Below are 21,667 nucleotides of genomic sequence, written 5' to 3'. Positions count from 1 at the left end.
GCCTCATTTCTCCAATACCCTTGTGGTTGAATGATCAAAAATCCCCAAAGCCACGCTCCAAAATCTGTTGGAAAGACTATACAAAAGAGCGGAGGTTATTACAACAACAAAAGGGAATAAATCTGGAATGTCACGGGGTACAATTAGTCAGGTGTCCATACAGTTTTGGCCATATTGTGTTGTGAATGTTTGGTCATGTAAGGCAGGTATATTTCAGTGGCAAAGTGTTACTATTAGAGCTGGGACTTGAGCTCAGCCAAAACTTAACCAGACACACCAAAAAAGCAACAGGGCAAAGGATTTAGCAAGGGATTAGCGGCAGGCTGCCAAGTCGCTCTGATGGTGATTTTAAAAGTAACTCAGTAAATTACACAGGGAAATGAATATTTAAGTCTGAGTGAAAAATACTGTAGCGAGATGCAGCGTGGAAGAAGAGTCTGGAGACAGAAATCTTAGTCTCGCGGTCGTTAGCCTGTGCTACTTGCTCTCGATAGCACTGGCTTGACCGCTTTATTAGCATTCGCTAACACTACTGATGAACGCTACACCGGCTGGAAGGTGACTTTACTGCTGCGCTGATGGCACTGACTCGCGGTTAAGCTCATGTTGACCTTTGAGAAGGCCGGGGGTGATACATTTTTGGTCCTGCCCACTATAAACCAAAATCTGATTGGTTAATTCATCTGTCACTTCCTACATAAACATACACTGCCATGGCCTTCTGTCCCGGTAATGAAATCCTAACCAACAAGTGAGCCAGCTCGAAACTCTTCTCAGTCTAGAGACAACAAACAAACAAATCTCATTTGATAACTCGATTTTAATGTTTTCAGGACAGTAAAGCTTTCATTTCTGAAGCAAATTTGATAGAAAATGAGCCCAAAATATAATTAGAAGAGAATAATTTCAATGAAATTATGAAAGAAATTAAATATAACATTTGAAACGCTGACATGTTTGGGCCTTCTCCGAAGGCTGAGAAGGCCCTGATGGTTCCTTTCTGGTATATTTAATGTTGGAGATGACAAAATGTAGTACAATTGAACAGAATCATTCATTCATTTACGCTGCAGCACCTTGTTTATTTTTCAGTAACCTTCATGTTTCTGAAATGAAATTTATACATTTATATCTTTTTATGGTCTAAAACGCAGACAAATTTAATTTACTCAAGTTCAAGGTTGAATTCATGTATGTTTATTATGCAACTGTTATGCATCTATTAAAGTGGCATAATTTCAACACTGTCGACAGCTAAACTGTTCATCGCATTTATATTGCATGACAATTTCATTCTTGTAACCAATCTAAATGCAAAGTAAGCAGATGCTCATTGCAGTCCTCATTCACAGCCTTCAGCTTCTCACAGAGTTGGACATTCGAATTGATGCTTCGTATTCACCTCTTAATATGGAGTTGTCTGCAGACACAGACAGGAAACTTGCATTGTATTTGTTTCCACACATGAGCCCGCAGAGGAACAGCAATTTACAAAACTTCAGACAAATAAAGGCTTGTTCTATGAATACTGGTATGTCTGTGAATATTCTCAGTCATCCAGGTCATAGTAACTATGGGTGGTAAAAGAGAGCAACTGGACTTGCTTGAAGATTCTTGAAGACGTTTCACCTCTCATCCGAAAGGCTTCTTCAGTTCTGTCTGACTGGTAGGGAGTATCAGGTATTTATCCTCTCATGGATGAAAAGCTCATCTAAGGTGTCGTTGAGTCATCCTGTTGGTGTGGGTCACTGGGGGCTGAATGTGAATGGCCTCGAGAGTCATTAGGGTGATCAATGGATTGCCCGTTAAGGTGATCAATGGAATGCTGATTCTCTCTGTTCTCCTGTGAGCCACTGAAAACAGCTGGGTTTTGGTGTGCATTCAGTTGTCTGGGAAGTGTGCCAAGGACTGCATTGTAGGTGGCTGATAAATTATGCCTTAGACCCCCACCTCTGTTCAGTGATGGCCGTTCCAGGTTGACAAAAATGGCTTCTTTAACTCCTCGCTCATACCAACGATCCTCTCTGGCTAAAATGCGTACGTTGGAATCCTGAAATGAGTGTCCTTTGTTGTTAAGATGAAGGTAGACAGCAGAGTCCTGGCCTGAGGAACTGGTTCTCCTGTGTTGAGCCATACGTCTGTAAAGCGGTTGCTTGGTTTCACCAATATACGAGTCCGTGCATTGCTCTCTTTTACCACCCATGAATACTGGTAATTTTCCAGTGTACAGATGCAGAACCAATAACCCTGAGGAAGTGGTAACATATACTGTAGCTGAGGTGACTATCTTCAGTTCTCATTTTGTGCATCGTTTCTCACAGTAATGAAGCTCGCTGTGTTTCTCCTGCTGAGCTTCGGAGGAGCGCTCAGCCTCAAACTATGCTCCTTTAACATCAGATCCTTTGGAAGAAGAAAAATTTCAAAACCTGAAGTACGGAATGTGATACTGGAGGTGAGACTCGTTTTATGCTTCTTTAATAGTTTTGATTATTTATTTATAATTATTTGATATATTTACGGAATGGTAAAATGGTTGAAAACACTAAATTAGGTATATTTGTAATGTACAATTCAAAAATCAATTAATTTTGGAAATATGTTATATAAACAAATATATGATCAGTAATAGAGATCCTTAATTGCATTTATTATTGTCTATATTGAAATGATTGACTTAATATTAAAGAATATACGAATATATATATATATATATATATATATATATATATATATATATATATATATATATATATATATTTTTTTCTTCTATAACTGCATATATAGCAAAACTCCATAGCCTGACATAAGAAATGTTAGCAGCTGGGTCCAGGTCATAAAGAGAAAGTTGTGTAAATTTGAACACTTGATGTATTCGTAGGAATTCGAAGCATTTTTTTTTTTTACTCCAAGGTTCCTATCAGTGTTTCACTTCCCAGAGTATCACAAGACAAATTGACCATCACACTTCCTCCCACTAAACCGTTACAACGCTATGATATTACTATTATTTTATAGAAAAAAATATTACTACAAAATAGAGTTGTGCATGACTTTGTACCAGCTTGCAGTATTTTCAAGCAAAGTAGTCATTTAAAAACGGTGCTGATCCTGCTCAACATTAACTGAAGGTGAGTAATTGAACATGATACATACATACTTTATGCACTCGTGTTAATCAGCATGGATGGTTTTCATTGCATAAGCTTTATACTTTCTAGGAAAAAATCAATCAACTTTTGTTGAATCCCACAGGATTCGAGTCACAATGTAAACTTCTAGTGCTGAAGTTTTTGTGTTTTTTTTAAATCCCTCATGGGTTATTAATAAAAAAAGAAAAGAATAGCTGGGGCACACGTGGTAAAGCCCCATCCTCTACAGCCAGCAGCCTCTAAGCAAATATTAAATTGCTGTAAAATCCATATTCATTCATAACTTCATACCTTTTAATTTCCATTTAAACACCAATTACTGCTTTTAGGTTTTAAAAAAAGTTGCTATTTGACAGATAAAAGCTGATACTGATTTGCTCATCTATCTGGGTGTCTAGTTTTGGGGCAGCACGTTCACTGCCCCTCCCTGAGCTTACATAATTATTTCTGCTCCTAGTGGTCAAAAGGGGAACTGCAACATGCACAAGAAGTCGTCGTCCATTTGGGAAGGAAGCACACTGCCTCACGTCAACTCCATGAACCTTTTCAGTAGAGGAATAGTGAAATAAATAAGCAATTAATAACAGGGTTGTTTTTTAATACACTAAATCAGGCTGGTTTATAAAAGCTAATACTTAAATAATCGAACGCACAGTGTCTATGATGTAAAGAAGCATTTCTATTAGAAGATATATTGCAAAATATTGGAAGGATAGGGTAGTTATGGGGTCGAAAATGTCCATACAACAAAAACATGTTGCCTTGTTTCCCCACTCAAACGCTGAGAAAAAGATTAACAACGACCTCCGTTTTGGCCTAGTTTCAGGTCTTTTGGCATGGTTTTTTGAGATGTAGTTGGGCTGGAAATTTTGCCCAAACCTGGCAAACCTTGTTAATTATATTACCTCTTCATTGCTACGGGAAATGTAGCTGCTCTACAGAAGAGTGTTGAATAAAAAGGTACATCTAAAACTGCTGTACGCTCTCAAATGCCAATTATGAGGTTATTCTAAAATGTGACACCATCCATAACACAGTCCATGTCTGTTCACTCTGCAGACCATCACCCGCTGTGACCTCATGCTCATCATGGAAATCAAAGATTCTAAGGGAGAAGTGTTTCCTCGGCTGATGACTCACCTCAACAGGTTTTTCTGTGAACCCACCCATACATGGATAAACGGATTAATATACAGTGATAAATTTCCCATTGTAGTACAAGCAGAACATGAACAGTAAGAATTATAGCAGGAAAAAAATGGTGTGACGTAGTAGTTAAATGAAGAACACATTGCATCCACAGGAAGTACAATAGGCAGACGCCTGAATACGACTACGTGATCAGTAAGAGATTGGGGCGAAAATCATACAAGGAGCAGTATGGCTTTGTTTACAGGTACTTTCCATTTGGAATTATAAACCAGAAAATATTTAGAAAAGAAACTTCAGTGCTTTCAGTATCATATAACAGGTGCTTAGTGACATTTTACTGAATGTTCAAATCATCTTATTCGCTCTTCACACAGGCAGAAGTTGGTGTCTGTGAAGTCGGTTTATCAGTATCCTGACTCACAGGCTGAAGACACTGATGCCTTCGCTAGAGAACCTTATGCTGTGTGGTTCTCATCACCAACTACAGGTGAAACAATCCCCCCTCCGAGTTCCTCCACTGTTTAAAAGTGGAGCTCCATACTTGAGAGAATATGGTAATGCAATGTCTGAACAACATATGTGTACCCAAACGCAAGTGCAAGACAACGTCTCTCAAACATTTGACCACCAGACAACAAAATTTGCATCTTTATTTGCACAAGATAGATAGGGTTTTATCCAGCGCTTATTTTTAATTTGCTTTAAAAAAACAACAACATGGGATTATTTACCAACACATTTTACACTCATCAGGAGCTCCGCTTTTAGGCAGTGTATGCATATTATATATATATTTATTTATTTATTCCATCCACAGCATATGAGCAATCGTGTGCTCTGATTGGCGACTCTATTACTAGGCTATCAGCTCATATACCGTGAGTAGAGGAAAACAAAATGGTGAAACGTGTTGCTGAAACAACTAAGGACGAAACAAAAACTCTACTCGAAAACAAAACCCAAAAAATAACAAAAAAGCAACAAAATATTGAATGAAAGTAATTGATGGTAAGAACGTATCTTTTTTCAAAAGTTATTGCCTTTTTCACCAATTGCTACTGTCATTGCGCCGGTTTGTTTACATTCTAAGCGGAAATGAGTTGGTCGGACGTTTTGAATAAAGTTTTTATTTATCGAATTTGCAAAAAATAATGTTCCGTTTCTCAAAATCTAGTGAATGTGGATAGAATAAAAACACTCACTCAATCTCATCGTACATGGCTTAGAGTCAACTCGGTGCTGTGCGCCTCATCGGCTATCAGCTCATGTACGACTCGATTTTGTGGAATAATTTAAATATATTAACCCATGTGCAATTGCATGTAACAGGACAAAGGTAGTTGGAGCCATATTTGGGTATTTTAAATTTAGTTTATAAGAACGTGCAAGAACATTTATTTGAACTGTTATATTATCAATTTATGAAATTTTAAGAAGAATTTATGCCTTTAAGTTGTGCATTAATATGATCCAATGTATACTTACCTGTATCACAGAGCCCTACTGACCTGATACCTACCTTCATGTGTGTAGCCATTCCTCCTTGATGTGTCACTTGGGCATGAATGTCTATCCATGATCTATTGAGGTATTTCACCTGACGTCACAGGGTCACGTGACGCCCCGGTGTCCACCATTTTGGACGGCAAGCTAGCTAATGTCAACAACAGTAGCTAGTATGTTACTGTAGCAATATTTACGTTCAGTCATTTGGATGACTGTTAAAACCTTTCAGTCTCAAGTTTTTCCTTTACTGGATTTACTAGTTTACTGAGCTAGCGCGCGATGGCTCCCGGCTTGGCCGGCTAGCGCGCGATGGCTCCCGGCTTGGCCGGCGAGCGCGCGATGGCTCCCGGCTTGGCCGGCGAGCGCGCGATGGCTCCCGGCTTGGCCGGCGAGCGCGCAATGGCTCCCGGCTTGGCCGAGCGCGCTAGCTCAGTAAACTAGTAAATCCAGTAAAGGAAAAACTTGAGACTGAAAGGTTTTAACAGTCATCCAAATGACTGAACGTAAACATTGCTACAGTAACATACCAGCTACGATGTTGTTGACATTAGCTAGTGCTAACAGCTAGTTGCTAATACACTGCTACAACTACACCGACCCTAATAATACAGTTCTTAGTCATTGCCTGGTAACAGCAAATTTATAACGGGCCATGTCTCAACAGACTAAGAAGTTATTTCAATGACATTTAATAACATTTTGTTTATCCTGAGGACCGAAAGTAAATGAAAATGTGAACAAACCTTAGCTGTAATAAGATGGCGACCACCGGCTCCAGGGACGACCCGCTGATGTAGGCATGTTACCCAGCCTGACACAAAATATTTGTAGGCATCCAAACTCTTATACGCTTTCAGATCAATACCTGTGTATGGCGATGGGTTTTTAACGACATAGGTATACAGATCATGTGGGCCGAAGTCAGGTAAAGACGAGGGCTTCGTGTACTTCCGTACTTCAGTGAACAATCCTGGTTGAAGCAGGTAAACGTCGTTCTCTAAGCCTGCTAACCTCAATTTTTGCAAATCCCTCTCCCTCTGCTCGCCCTGTAAATGCCCTACATCACTGGATAGTGAAGGTGTTTTCTGCATCTCGCTCCTTTTTCTTTTATATTTTTCGTTTGTCGCCTTCCTCGCATTCAAACTGATTCGAGCCGTGCCGTCCAAAATGGCAGCATCACATGACTTGGTCACGTGAGTGAAATACCTCAATAGCCGCTTATCCTGTGCAGAGTCACAGGTGAGCTGGAGCCTATCCCAGCTGACTATGGGCGAGAGGCGGGGTACACCCTGAACAAGTCACCAGATCATCACAGGTCTGATACATAGAGACAACCATTCACACCTACGGTCAATTTAGAGCCACTAAAATAACCTAACCTGAATGTCTTTGGACTGTGGGGGAAACCGGAGCACCCGGAGGAAACCCACACAGACACGGGGAGAACATGTAAACTCCGCACAGAAAGGCCCCCGTCGGCCACTGGGCTCGAACCCAGAACCTTCTTGCTGTAAGGCGACAGTGCTAACCACTACACCACCGTGCCGCTGGGCACGAACATGCATGCCTTAATAGACTCATTGGAATCATTTGCTGCAGGTTAGATGGAGAGAGGCAGTAGTTTTTCAACCTTCTCATTTCACATCCATTGTTTAGTAGAGTTTTGTATCCTTTGTTCTATATTTCTGGAAAGTTAACCAGAGTTTGAAGTTTAATAAATTACTTTTTTGTTATTTGAACTTTGAATCTCCACGAGTGCTTCATCAGGAATGTGTGGCAGGAGACTCCTCACTAACCTCATGTGGCTTGAAGGAAAACTTTGAATTGGAATAGCCACTATAAAAGGTGTTATGTAGTTGGATGCAACACTAACATTAATACAGAACATTAAATCAGTTCCCAGGGCTAACAAGTTGTTTTACAAGTCAGTAATATTAATGTTGCTACTGAGCTACTATATTATTTTTCCACATGTAAAATGGAATACAGGTATAGTGAAGACACAACATTTGTTCTCAGCAATAAACAATACAAGCATTTTACTTGTAGAATTTTGAACTAGTTTGTTACCCATCTAGTGCACCAATTCAGCAGGTTGGTGACTAGTGATTCAAATAAAGCAAGTGATGTTCAAATCACTTTTTCTGGTGTTCTGAAAAGAAAATTGCATCAGATCGCAGAAGTTGTATTCCTGAAGCCTATAGTTTAATTTGATCCTTCAGGGCTTCAGTGACGCATCTAACCAACTTCTTTTTAATCATCGAGAACCAGAATGACCATACATTAAATTTTGTTCTTCCAGAAATCAAGGATTTTGTGATCATTCCCATTCACACAACTCCAGATGCAGCAGTTAAAGAAATAGACGAGCTGTATGATGTTTACCAAAACATCTCTCGACACTGGCAATCGCAGGTAAAGAACACAAGCAACACACAAACGCTTTATAATGCATTTTTATAGATGCATCACAAATGCTCTTAAATTCTCAAACCTGAGTGGTTGATCTATAAAAGCAGTACTGACTCAAATACAAAATCACAGGTTGATGTTAATGCACTCGTTCTAAAGTACTTGTATGACTAGTTTTCTGTAAGGATACGTTTGACATTTCGGCAAGGAGCCTCCAGTGTCTGTGCTTTGAAACAACCAGAAGTAAGACCCAGTTTTCTGGAAAGTCTTCAGACAGAGGGGGTTGTAGTTACATGACAATCTGCAATTTTTATTTTTAAATGTCTTATTGACTGGGAGAAGGGAGTATGGCTGAAGGTTCTCAGTCATCCAGGTCATCGTAAACCGTAGGTGCTAAAGAAGGCAACTGGACTTGCTTGAAATTCTTGAAGATGTTTCACCTCTTGTCTGAAAGGCTTCTTCAGCGCTGTCTGACTAGTGGGGAGTTCCAGGTATTTATCCTCTAGTGGCCCAAAAGCAACCCTACGGAGAAGCACTTCAGAAGTGTGGGTATCCCAACTGGGTTTTCGTCAAGACCAGAAAAAGAAACATAACAGATGGGAGAAAATGGCAACAAATGCAAGAACATCGTCATTCCCTACATTTCTGGATTATCTGAGAAACTCAGGAGGATCTTCTACAAAACACAACATCCTCGTACACTTCAGACCCAGTAACACTCCAAGGCAGAAATTGGTCCACCTTAAGGACAGAATACCCAGACACAAACAGGACAACATAGTGTATGCAATTCAGTGCAGTGAGGAATGCACAGACCTGTATATTGGGGAAACAAAACAACTGCTTCACAAGCGCATGGCTCAACACAGGAGAGCCATTTCCTCAGGCCAGGACTCTGCAGTCTATCTTCATCTCAACAACAAAGGACACTTGTTTCAGGACTGCGATGTATGCATTCTAGCCAGAAAAGATCAGTGGTTTGAAAGTGGAGTAAAAGAAACCAACACAGTCCTTGGCACACTTCCCAGAAAACTGAGTACACATCCACACCAAGACTCAACTGACTTCAATGACTCACAGGATGACCGAGAGAACCAACAACCCACAGATCACCCTAACAACCCTCTAGGCTGCCAACACCGTTCACACCTGGCCCCCAGTGACCCTAACAACCTACAGGATGACAGAGCATCAACGACCCATGTGGCCTCAACGACTCTCCTTAGGGTTGCTTTTGGTCCACTAGAGGATAAATACCTGGAACTCCTCACTAGTCAGACAGAACTGAAGAAGCCTTTCGGACGAGAGGTGAAACATCTTCAAGAATTTCAACCAAGTCCAGTTGCTTTCTTTTAGCACCAATGGTTTTTTTTTTGGGGGGGGGTGGGGGGGGGGTGGGGGGCTGGCAGATAAGGGAATTGCTGATTATAGCTGCTACACCATAAAAGATAGCAGGAACTAACTTTGTTCCACAACATTAACAATGAAGAAAAACAGCATGACCTTTATTTAATTAAAACATGGTTTAGGAAGAAAATTTAGGACATGCTATTATAGGAAAACATTGTACACACACAAAATATACTTATCCCTAATAATCAAGAGACTGTCCTTTTTATTGCAGAAAGTCATAAAAGCCTTTGATTCCCCCCGATGTTTGGAGTTGAAGTAGAAATTAGAGATGTTCCTCTGTATAAGTAGAGCTGATCTTTCATCACTCAGTCATCCCATGCACCTGGTTACACACAAGGGCTCCGATTACTTCAATTTAACACTTGGTTCCTGTTTCACCTCTGTCGTGCCCCTGACCTCCCTTTTCAACAGAATTACATCATCATGGGGGACTTCAATGCTGCCTGTGGCTATGTCCCCAAGAGGGAATGGCGCAACATCCGCCTGCGCTCAGACAGCAGCTTCAGGTGGCTAACGGATGATAACCTAGACACTTCGGTGAGAGTGTCCACAGAATGTGCTTATGACAGGTCAGGGGGGAAACCCAATCATTATGTCCTGTTTTTTTCCATATGACAAACAGAAAATAAACACTGAATTATTTCAGAATATCAGTAATGTGTGATGTATGATCAGTTCCATTATTTAAAACCCAACCAAAAAAAAAAACTTCCAGAACCCATCACAAGGTCCATTCCTCAGCCAATGAATAACAATACGAATTTGCAAATGAAGCCATGTTAATCGTTTCTTCAGTTTCAAGTTTGCACTGTAATAACTTTATACACAAGCTCCATTTTGCTCTTTGCAGTTTCAAACTTTCACAAGGAATTATTTAAAAAAAATGCAACAATTCCAATAAAATAAAATTGGTGATAAAAGCTAAGCAAGCATGGCCTATAATAATGCAAAATCAACTAAAGCAATTTTTAAAAGCATGCGACTTATTTTAAAACAACTTCCAAGTTTAATGAATGATTAATGTATTTGAATAAAATATATGTGACAGGCTGTTTTCTCTACAGGGTTGTTCTTCATGGAAAGACCATGATCCAGGCTGTCAAACCAGAATCAGTAGAAGTGTACGACTTCAAACAGGCATTTGGACTCGCTGAAGAAGAGGTACACTGATATTTCACCCTCATTCCAGAGGAAGTGTTCTCAGGCTGCCTATAAGTATATCATAAGAGTAAATGTGGCCCGAGTACTGATCCTTGAGGGATATCTGATCCATGTGCTTTTCAGAAAGCAAATTTCACTGAGTGGAACAAAAATCAGTTAAAGGTGCACTGTGTAGGATTTACTGAGTTCTATTAGCAGAAATGAATATTCATATTCTCATTAGTGTATAATCATTTGGATCAAAGAAGCACCGTTTTAGTAAGTTTAGAATGAGCCCTTCATATCTACATAAGGAGCAGGTCCGTCATGTTGAGATGCCATGTTTCCACAGGAGCCCTGAACAGACGAACCAAACAAAACGGCCTCTATAGAATGTTTCAGGTTTTTAAAAAGTGGCAAAAGAAAGGAAACAAGACGTGATTGGCACTGAAGTTGTATTCTTGCGTGATCGTTTTGGTGGTTCTATCATGCTCACAGTTAAAGCCTGTTTGAAGTAAGGTTTTATTCCTGCACATAACGCAAGCATACACAAAGCCCAGGCAAACACCGAGCCCAACAACCACATACAGTACAAGATTCAAAAAGTGTTTGACACTAGCATTGTTTAATTTTATATGAAACTGACCAGAAATCAACTGAACCACTAAAATGTTGATTCAGCCTAACAAATCATGAAGATTTAAGTGTCTGCATGTGCTGTAACTAGGATTAAACTGCAGTCATCCTGCAAGACACTAGTGCACCTGAAGCCATAGGATCTACACACTTGGAACAGGTATTCAGTTGGTTGCAATTTGGAACCTCACCACTAGATGCCACCAAATCCTACATGGTGCACCTTTAAATCGACTTTTCCAAGAGTTTTTATTAACCATTCTTTGGGGGGGGGGGAAATGGTTTATTCCTACTACAGCTACGTTGTAACATTTAATCTCTTTCCTGTTCCATCTTCCTAGGCCTTGGCTGTGAGTGACCATTTCCCTGTGTGCATTACTGTAAATGCAGCTCGGAAGAGAGGATGAGATTCTTTTCTGGATCTTACAAAGCTTTTATTTTTAAAAAAGGGGGAAAAAAACCCTGCTCTTTGCTTGCACTGTAGAGTAACTCAACTAATCAGGCGTTACATGAACATTTAGGTCACATGTTCAAGCAGTTTGTTCATGATGAAAATTAAACCATGCTTAAAGTATCTTCTGCCTAAAGCTGCATTGTGATGTCCATTACTGTATAAGCGCTATACAAATAAATTGACTCAACTTGACTAGTGTCCCCCAGCCTGTGGCTTTTATTGCAAAGGCAATGCATGTTAATTATAAACTAGCAGTCCAAGGGGTTGCTTGGAAACTGGCGGTTTCCAAAGTTCTTGCCTTCACCCCCAGTGGATAGCATGTGACCATATCAAGTTTGACAGAACTTGAACAAGGTATTTAAAGCATTTAAAATCAAGTTCTTGAACAAACCTTGAAATGTAATCCAGCTAATTTAACACTTGTAGTACAACCATGTACAAATTGTTACTTGGTAGAAATTTCATGGAAGGTTCATTTCCGTGGAAATAATTCTCAACGCTCTAGTCTCTTGTTGGAAAGTCTGTCATCCAAGGCGATCAGTGGCAGAGGGAACATTAAAAATTCCATTCCTGGCATAGAAAGTGCTCCTGACAATTGCTGATCTTCCATTAACTGGTGATTTGTAATCATGCCCATAATCACCTGAAAATACAGTTGGGTAACAATTCAAGTGAAATCCAGTTTTTTTAATTGGGGGGGGGGGGGGGGGGGGGGTGTCACCTAACATACCAACTACAAAAAAGCAAAATAGACCATTACCTAATTTCCATCCATATTCCCACGAAGACAATAGCGGGTATTCAAACCTTTCTTCAGGCATCTTCTGTATGCGTTTCTTCAGGTATTGGCTGCGTCCTTTGCCCTCTCTGGATAAGCCATTATAAAGAGTCTCTCTGGATTGAGGACTGACCGGTCGCATCAGAGGAGCTTCACTGAGCACACGTTGTAGCTGTGGGGATTCCTTTTTCTCTGGAGCCTTTACTATAGGGGGCAGGGTGAGTTTAGGAGCAGGGATCAGAGTCCTGGGTTTGGGTTTTTGTGAAGCGAATCTGATCGGATAGTCCTTGCCGTATTTCATCTTCCAGTTGAGCCGTGTGTAGGCCTCCTTCATAATCTGCTCCTGGTAGCTGTTCTGGTTCTGGGTTGTCAGTAAGGGCCTCATTCTCAGGCTGGAGTTGATGTGCACTGGCCTGAGTCCTTCACTCAGGTTAAAGTGAAACCCAAGAGCAGTTTGTTATTTATGCTTTACCTGTGGTCATCCAATCAGAGGCCTGATCTTGGGGGGGGGGATATGCAGACAGACAAGACGTGGTTCACATCCTGACCCAGAGTGCAGCAATAGTGACTCAGCAAATTCATACCCATTACCCCACACACCCACAAAGCATAAAAGAGCTAGAGAAGTAGTGACAGTCATGAATAGTTCATTTGTTTGCAAATGTAGTTCTCATATTAACCCAAATGATGGCAGTGGCATTCTCCAAAAGGTCACCACTTCATGTATCCTATTCAACTCTGGCTTCAAAAACCAAGCATTAATTTGGGGGGGGGGACAGACCTTAATCCCAAAATGAGAGGAAGCAAAAACTGCTCCCGATTAAAGTGGATCAGAAAAATAGCACTTCAGCCAGGAAGCACATTACATGTAATTGAGATCTGATCTGCTTGAATAAAAAAGGTCTGTGCCGCACAAAGCAATTTAAATTACAACTCCAACTGGGTGTTGCAGGGAAACCAACTCATGATGCAGGACAGACAAAGGCTTCTATATTTAGCCCTGCACAGTAGAGCAAGTTTCTCATATCTCCAGCCTCAGGTTTCTGCCAAGTGAAGAGCAAATTTTTTAGCTATATATATATATATATATATATATATATATATATATATATATATATATATATATCTCAGTAAAGATTTGATAACATGCATGCAGATGAAATACAAGTCAGGGTTCCCTCATTTATACATTTAAAAAAACAGTCAAGCTGGTTGTGTGCGCAGCTGGCGAGAGTCTACATTAAATCACAGGCCAACAATGGTGCCTGGTCACCTGTGGAAACGAGTGGCGTTTAAAAAGTTACACAATTAAATCACAGCACTGCATAATCAGTTTTACACCTTTATTTCAATCTTTATTCCAGTTTCAGTTTTTAAAATGTACATCATTTCACATTAAGGCACCCTGGACTATGAATACAATAATAGCATAGCCCTTTTTGCTTTAAAAATATTAAGAAAAAAAAAACTATTACCTTATCAAAACTGCTAGATAAGACTGACAAATACCAGTATACATGAAAAGATCTCTGTAAATCTGTCACTGTTCGGAAGTGAATTCTCTCCAATCTCCATGAAAACCAGACAATACTGCATGTTCTAGGGGAAAGTGTACATAGTTTAAATGCTTGGTAAAAAATTGACTAAAAGAACAGGGAAAGAGATGGACTAGACATTCGTGTGCTTTCTGATCATTTGAGTGTTCACATCTTCCCCAGATATTGAACTAATCTGAACAGTTTGGATACAAATGCTGCATCTATGCTCTAATCGAGTGAGGTACAGACAAAAGGAGAATGGAAAGTCTGTTGAAGTGGTTCAATTGATAACTCAAACTGTAGAGCCTCATTTGATTCGGAACATGTAAACAATCGCAGTAGTCCAGGTAACGCAGCAGGTACAAGAATATTAAAAAAAAAAAAAGACGAATTGAAAAATACAGGAGTCAGACAAAACAGCATCAGTAGTCAAGACTTCAAAAGGAACAGACTTCAAACTGACACCTGAATCCAACGTCTGTTTGCAAATCTGGTTTTGTGCCCCTGGAAGTTGTTGGGAAACTCAGTGGTAAAGACCAAAAAAGTCACAGGATTTGCAACTTAAGCACAACAGTCCACACATCCCATGTACAAAATACAAAAGCAAGTGCAAGTTTGTCATCGATAATTAAGTGTTTGATGGTTTGGCCATTTTCTATTGCTCCGATGGCTTACTTGCATTAGATTTAAGGCACAGTGATCTGAAACGGTGAGCCTGGGATGTGTTCCTCACCCCACTTCACCGCCAGAACATAGTTTCCACGCTCCTTCAGGATGTAGCTGACGTTGTACTGCATGCTGCCCACGTGTTTCACCATGATCTCCTCGCATGGAGTCTGAGGTCCAAGAACTCCTACCAGAAGCATGTTCTTACCTGAGACACAAACATGCACCTCATTGAATACTTCAAGATTTAACGCTACTTCAAAATGTCATACAAAACCTAATTTGTGAAACAGACCATTAAGGGTAAAGCAAAAAAAAAGAGGGGGGGGGCTTTAAAGGGGACACTTCCAGAAAGACATGAAATACAACCAAATGTAAACCTGCAAGCAAGCAGCTTGACTCATAACCAGGGAAGGAGAAAAAAAAAAACAAACAAAACAGCATAGTGTGCAGATTAATAAATTACTGGCCTTCAGATTAGGGGGGGGGGGGGGGGGGGGGCGGCAGCAAAACAGCTTACTGGTTCAACACAATCCATAGTATTGAGTACTGCCACAAAGTGCAGAATATTTCGCATCAATTATTCAACATGCCTTTACAGTAAAGGCTATTTGACAGTCACGGGGATGGCTCTTTGCTCACCTGCTTTGCTGCAGTCCACAGAGAAGCTGGCTTTCTGGCCCACATAGGCCTTGCTGAGACCTGGGCCCCGACTGGTCACTTTGCTGGCATCTGAGACAATCCTTGGCATGGCATTTGAGGAGTTGGCACTGATCGCCCTGACTGGGGAATCCACCATCAGTGTGGAGGTCTCACTGGCGTTGGTCACGTTCACAAGCCGGGAGCCTGAGGAGGGAGAAACGTGATGCATGCATTTGACAAATAATGAACTCGCATGTATATTTGAAATGGCACTGGATAACTCCCTAGTAAAATTTGCTGTGTATTTTTAAAGCTCAAACAGAGAGCAGTACATTATGGTCCCAAGTGTGCAAACTGATCACAGAACCAGTCACGAGTCAAAATCGTTACCAACAAGATCAACTGTGAGCTACTGCTGACTTGCATACCCCCCCCCGCTCTCACTTATCAGAATGCAAGCAATCAAAGGAATAGGACACTTATGAAATGTTGACTTCAACAAATAAATTAACCCTGAAACAAGAGCAGTGTTCTCCCCAGGGATTTCAAATAGCATCCTGGTAAACTCATTTTGAAATAGCATCTTGCTTCTTGAAATAGCATAAAAACCCACCCTACACATTTCGTAAATACATTCAGTTGGTAAACAGGAAGTCGATGTGCAACAGACCTGCATAGTATAGAACCCCAAGCTGAAGCTCAGTACCAAATATCAAGCAGTTGTGATTTGTAGTTGCTGAGAAGGGTTATGAAAACTTCATAAATCTATTCTTTCAGTAAACAAGAAGTCAATGTGCGATAGACCTGAAAATGGTATGCACGGTATAGAACCCCAAGTGGCTATGATTTGTGGCTGCTGAGAAAAAGGGCATGTCAGATGGACGGAAATACAGACAGACAGACGTAAGCCAGTATCTCCCCCCCCCCTCGGATTGGGGGGGGGGGGGGGGGGGAGATAATAAAATAGTACATTAGTAATAAAAGATCTTTTGTATGCTTACAGAAAGATGCTTTTACTGCATCTGTCAATATTGTAAAGAACAAAATTGGTGGTACAAATGTACAATATGTCCAATCTCAAATCTTATACCATACCTGTGACTTTGGCTTTGAAAGGACTGCCTGGGATGTGATTAGGGCCACCATATTTGATGCTGATCAGATAATTTCCAGGAGCCATTGGTGTGTAGTGCACTCTAAAGCCTTCGGGACACTCCAAGCACTCGAGCTTCACTTTCGAAGGTCCTTCAACGGTCACTGCCAGGGAGCCTGGTCCTGCTTTGCTGGTGTTGATTATGAACTCTGATTGGCTGCCTGGATAAAGTGACAATTCATTCAGCACAATAATGCCAAGAAACAAACAGGGAAGGCATGAAAACTTACAAGTACACCATTTACTGAGCCAGATAACGCCAGATCTACATAAAAACATGATAAACAGCAAGACCATAAGTGTAGAGGGATTAATAAATCCTAAGAGACCCTCTGACGCTATTGCTATAGAATAAGACAATGAAGGCACGACTGGGCCGAGCTGATAAAGCCAGTGTCTTTCTTGCCACTGCTGTGCTCAGTGTAATCATCGAGCTCCACAAGGGAATCACTGTTCTCCTTTTAGACACTTCAGGGTGTAAACAATTACAACAATCAAACCCTGAATACAAACAGCCAAGAGTTACAGATGGACACTTCTGTGACATGTAGAGCTAAGCAGTTATAAAGAAATGCATTTTTGCTTTGGGTGGAACACAAGTTAAGCAACTTGTTTAAGTCAGAGGTGAAGAACCAACAGTCTTCGATTTTAGACGTTTATCAGAGGGGGATAAATGAACAGCCCAAAACAGATCGTGTCCAGGCTTAGATTTTTACAAGCTTTTCTTACCTAGTGTGCTAATGAAGGTCATGTCTACAGGTGAGGAAGGATTTGGGGTTGAAATAGACAAAAATCATAACCAATTCCAAATCCTTTATAAGGGATAAATACTGCCTAGACAATTTTCCCCACATATTTTAAAAACAGTCTTTCAAGGCAAGCTGTAAAAGTTGCACAAGATGCTCAACAAGCTTATTTGACCACAGCACGATGCAGAAATTCTAGCACACAGTCCAACTTTACCCCCATGTGTTACTTGGAGAACCTTACAGACTTGATCCTAAAGTTACAGAAAACTGGAATAAATATTTCAGAGAAAATGCCTCCAAAACATTTTAATTCTCTTTAGCAGCTGGAATCAAGCCTTGGGTAAGTAAAGTTAACCATCCATCAGCAAAGACCGACAGCACAAACTGGCACGAATGGAATATAAAACCCCAAGCAAATCGAGATATCCAGAAAACGTGTTCATGAATTGCTACCTGTAGTTCCTCTCTCAAGTCCAGCACCATAAGCAGTGACCAGCCCGGCATCTCCGCCCTGTCCTGGCTCCCCAACTCTCACCTGGAACGGGCTGCCTGGGATATGCGTGCCATTAAACTTCACATCAATAGTGTGGACGCCGTTCTCTCGTGGGATAAAACGAATAGCGTACTTGTCTGGAGAAGGACCAATAAAACAGTTAAGGCAATATGAACTGCTGACAAGATGAGCTAACTAAAGAAAATGCATGCCAGCAAGCAAGAGAAATGGAAAAGGCCACCAGGTCTCTGGCTCTTCAACAATAAAAACATTTTTGTTAAACATTTTACTTGGATGATCTTTATACTGTCAATTCATGCTGTCAAGTTTCATTTAAAAAAAATAAATTAAAAAAACAGCACGCGTCAATTTTTCTGACGATTTCTTTACATTTTGTCTACTGGCTTCCATTTGAGTCTTACCTTGGTCCACTTCAGAAACCACACAGTCCTCGAGAGCTCCGGAGGGACTATGCACTTTGGCATCGATGGTGCCTTGAGCACCGTTCAGACGCACAGCGAACGAAGCTGGCTGGTTTACCTTGAGGCCCGACTCCTGAAGCAGCAAACAGTAGAGACTTGATCACACCCTTCCACACCAGTCAGGCACTGCACTATGGGCTGGACAATTCTGAACACTCCATAAAAACTGGAACTTGTACAATTTTACACTTGTTAAACATGACCAGCCAAGACGTGCTTGCTGTCTGGCGTTTGCTTCTTTAGTTACTGGAGCTGTGAATCTTTGGCACAATGTACATCTCTTCTAAAAATACACATCTCCAAGTCTTTACAGGTAGCGCTCTGAGAAAACCCATCAGCTCTCAGTAGGGAGAAATTCTGGAAGATTTTGACTTCAAGAACACAATATAAATCCATCAAAATGGACATTTAGCCAACAGAAAACTGTTGGAATTATTCAGTCATCATTTCCTTAGCAATGTCCATGTGAACAGAGTCATGATGGGAGACCATAACGAGGCTTGTGCTTAAATGTTACGTCAGAAAAGACTTGTCTGGTGACAAAATATAACTCATTTCTCATCATAAAACATGCAATTCTGTACAATTTGATAACAGTTGATTTTTTTCCCACAAGTACTGGTGTTAAAAAGACGCAAGACGGCATTTCAATAAAACAAATAAAAATGCTAAAACTTGCCTGCAAAAGAGAAACCTTACAATTCAGGAAAGTTTGGAGTTGCAGTTGGGTTTTCCCAGGCCACCAAACAATTGTGTCAGATATTTTACATCACTGCCGCCTTTGGAAGCCCAAAGAACAGAATGAATTACACCATATCCTAAACCAGCAAATCTGAGTAAGAATATGGAAAACCTGGCTGCCACATGCATTTAGCACAAGTGCAATATTGTACAAACTTCTGGCAAATTCTTCCCCAATTATTACTACAACACATTACATTTTGGAAACTATATCTATACCACCTCTATACCATCACATGCCCTCAAATTCTTTTAAAAGATCAATACCATTACCTGATCTCAACAGACCAGCTAAAGTTCAGGAGAAAGAGGTTCCACATTCTAACAACGCAATTTCAGGAAACAGATGAACAAGATCTCTTACATTACCGAAAACCAAAAATGACAAAAGTTGCTAGAAGCATGTGGTGCACCTCTCTCACTGCTTTAACAAGGCCTAGTGAGTTTTGCAGTTGGGTGTCTGTTAAAAGCCTTTAAATGAAACACAAGTGAAACACCAAGTCCCACACAAGTTTCGTCATGTCCAGCAGCTACTCAAAGAAGCATCACCTCCCAGCTAAACACAGTCACGAAATCAGGGATGTACAGTACATACAAGCTTTTACTTCCCTGTAAAAATGAGAAACACCCGGAATTTATCTGCCTTCAGGCACAGTCATGGCTTATTAAGCTTTAGGGAGCAGCTGTTTCAATAAATTAAAAAAAAAAAAAAAAAAAAAAAAAAAAAACACACGAGCTTACATCACTCAAAAGCATTCTGTGTAGAAAAAATGTCTCCAAACATTGTCGAGATTAATTTTAATATACAAGATGTCTCATGGACTTCTTGATATTGATTTAAACAGTTATTCATGTCCTTATAATACTGGCATTAGTATCCATTCAAGTCATAATCAAGTTCAAAACACCACAAGGCTACTAAGGGAGGTTTATTTTTATTCTCCCCCAGTCATTAGACTTAGGAATCATCTGCCTAGAAACAGCTGAAAGTTATTTAGAGACATTTAAAGTTGAGGCTCTTCAATATTTAATTAACAGGTCTTGGTAAGGGTAGCACAGTGGTGTAGTGGTTAGCGCTGTCGCCTCACAGCAAGAAGGGTCCGGGTTCGAGCCCCGTGGCCGGCGAGGGCCTCTCTGTGCGGAGTTTGCATGTTCTCCCCGTGTCCGTGTGGGTTTCCTCCGGGTGCTCCGGTTTCCCCCACAGTCCAAAGACATGCAGGTTAGGTTAACTGGTGGCTCTAAATTGACCGTAGGTGTGAATGTGAATGGTTGTCTGTGTCTATGTGTCAGCCCTGTGATGACCTGGCGACTTGTCCAGGGTGTACCCTGCCTTTCTCCCGTAGTCAGCTGGGATAGGCTCCAGCTTGCCTGCGACCCTGTAGAACAGGATAAAGCGGCTAGAGATAATGAGATGAGGTCTTGGTAATTCTGGGGCTGTTTAATTTAAGCAGTGTTTAGGATGCATTTTTACAATGTGTATGAACAGATGGTAGTTTTTACTTGATTTTTATATAGGGTTTGTTTCATAGTTAGTGTAATGTCAAATGACTTTTACCGACTTAAAAACTACAATAGATTCTATAGTTTTTCTATCATTTCATTTCTTTTACAATATCTCAATTATGAGTCTCAAAATATTTAAAATCCGACTGGTCAGCTGTTGAATCATGTTAATTTCAGCAAGCATTCAGAGAGACTCCACTTTTTCTACTTCCTGCCAAACAAATTTCAAAAGCACAAGTTGTAAACCTGCATTGTGAAAAGGTTTTCTAAAACTTGGATCAGCACAGACCAGCTTGCTTTTGGAGTTAATGACTCCATACTGTTCCCACTACTTTTTCTGAAAGCTACAAACCACATAATTCCACGATAATGATTCACAGCCTCGTCCCATGTACGAAATCCTGGATTTAGTCAGTTTTGTCTGTTCTGTCCCGTCAGAATGCCAAATCCTCTACGTGACAAGATACAACTGCCTACAGCTGAGATTTGTTCTTTGATAGCTGCGGACATGCCCCGGTGTGGTGATGTTTCCTCATGTCTCACCTGAAGACTGGAAACAGTGAGGCGTCGGGCATCGTGTGGGGGTGCACACACGGGCACCAGGTAGGGGCTTTCGGGGATGTGCTGGTCGTTGAACTTGACAGACACCTCGTAATCACCTGCAAAACACAGCCATTAGAAAGGCGTCTCCGTTAACTATCACAATCGCAGTGCAATTATACACACCAGGTTCCTGAGCCACATAAGAAACGCCACATGAGCCGTCCTTCCTGTCTTCGAAGGAGATTTCTGCACGGCTGGGGCCCTCCACGGCGATGGACAGGCCTCCAGCACCTGCCTCACGCGTCCAGATACTGAACTCCGCTATAACATGGTGCACAAATACATATCAAATCTTAAGTGAACTAGAAATATATACCAAGTACATCTTTATCTAGAACAGTAGATTCCATCTTGAGTACTTAAAAGTTAAATACCCCCCAACAATACTGAAGAATTTAACAACCATTTACTTACCATCCATTAACTAGCTAGCAAAGCACAGAGGTTGTGTACCCAG

At 40.8% G+C, this 21,667-nt stretch overlaps 3 protein-coding genes across 4 annotated transcripts in view; 1 reads left to right on the top strand and 2 right to left on the bottom strand.

The window, feature by feature from the left end:
- Window positions 1-2,291: 2,291 nt before the first annotated feature.
- On the top strand, window positions 2,292-12,054 carry LOC132874066 (deoxyribonuclease gamma-like). The gene is made up of 8 exons (XM_060909952.1): window positions 2,292-2,452; window positions 4,209-4,297; window positions 4,453-4,545; window positions 4,676-4,788; window positions 8,110-8,222; window positions 10,044-10,201; window positions 10,697-10,793; window positions 11,750-12,054. Exons 1-8 carry the CDS (start codon window positions 2,324-2,326, stop codon window positions 11,813-11,815), a joined length of 858 nt encoding a protein of 285 aa, XP_060765935.1. The 5' UTR covers window positions 2,292-2,323; the 3' UTR covers window positions 11,816-12,054.
- Window positions 12,055-12,369: 315 nt separating this feature from the next.
- LOC132873978 (protein SPMIP1) lies at window positions 12,370-13,025 on the bottom strand. The gene is made up of 2 exons (XM_060909819.1): window positions 12,623-13,025; window positions 12,370-12,505 (listed from the first exon to the last, which is right to left on the bottom strand). Exons 1-2 carry the CDS (start codon window positions 13,023-13,025, stop codon window positions 12,387-12,389), a joined length of 522 nt encoding a protein of 173 aa, XP_060765802.1. The 3' UTR covers window positions 12,370-12,386.
- A 944-nt stretch (window positions 13,026-13,969) lies between these two features.
- The window catches only part of flnbl (filamin B, like), an 82,277-nt gene continuing 74,579 nt past the window's right edge, over window positions 13,970-21,667 (bottom strand). For both annotated transcript variants that reach the window (XM_060910947.1, XM_060910948.1), the window contains exons 39-45: window positions 21,334-21,471; window positions 21,151-21,266; window positions 18,304-18,436; window positions 17,842-18,018; window positions 16,582-16,800; window positions 15,487-15,690; window positions 13,970-15,052 (exon numbers count right to left, since the gene is read on the bottom strand). In XM_060910947.1, coding sequence (XP_060766930.1) covers window positions 14,865-15,052; window positions 15,487-15,690; window positions 16,582-16,800; window positions 17,842-18,018; window positions 18,304-18,436; window positions 21,151-21,266; window positions 21,334-21,471 — 1,175 coding nt within the window. In that variant the 3' untranslated portion in view covers window positions 13,970-14,864. The remainder of the gene's footprint in view (window positions 15,053-15,486; window positions 15,691-16,581; window positions 16,801-17,841; window positions 18,019-18,303; window positions 18,437-21,150; window positions 21,267-21,333; window positions 21,472-21,667) is intronic.

Source organism: Neoarius graeffei, chromosome 26 (genome assembly GCF_027579695.1).
Source record: "Neoarius graeffei isolate fNeoGra1 chromosome 26, fNeoGra1.pri, whole genome shotgun sequence".
NCBI lineage: Eukaryota > Metazoa > Chordata > Actinopteri > Siluriformes > Ariidae > Neoarius > Neoarius graeffei.
The sequence above is the reverse complement of the archived record's forward strand: the minus strand, read 5'-3'. Positions and strand labels throughout refer to the sequence as shown.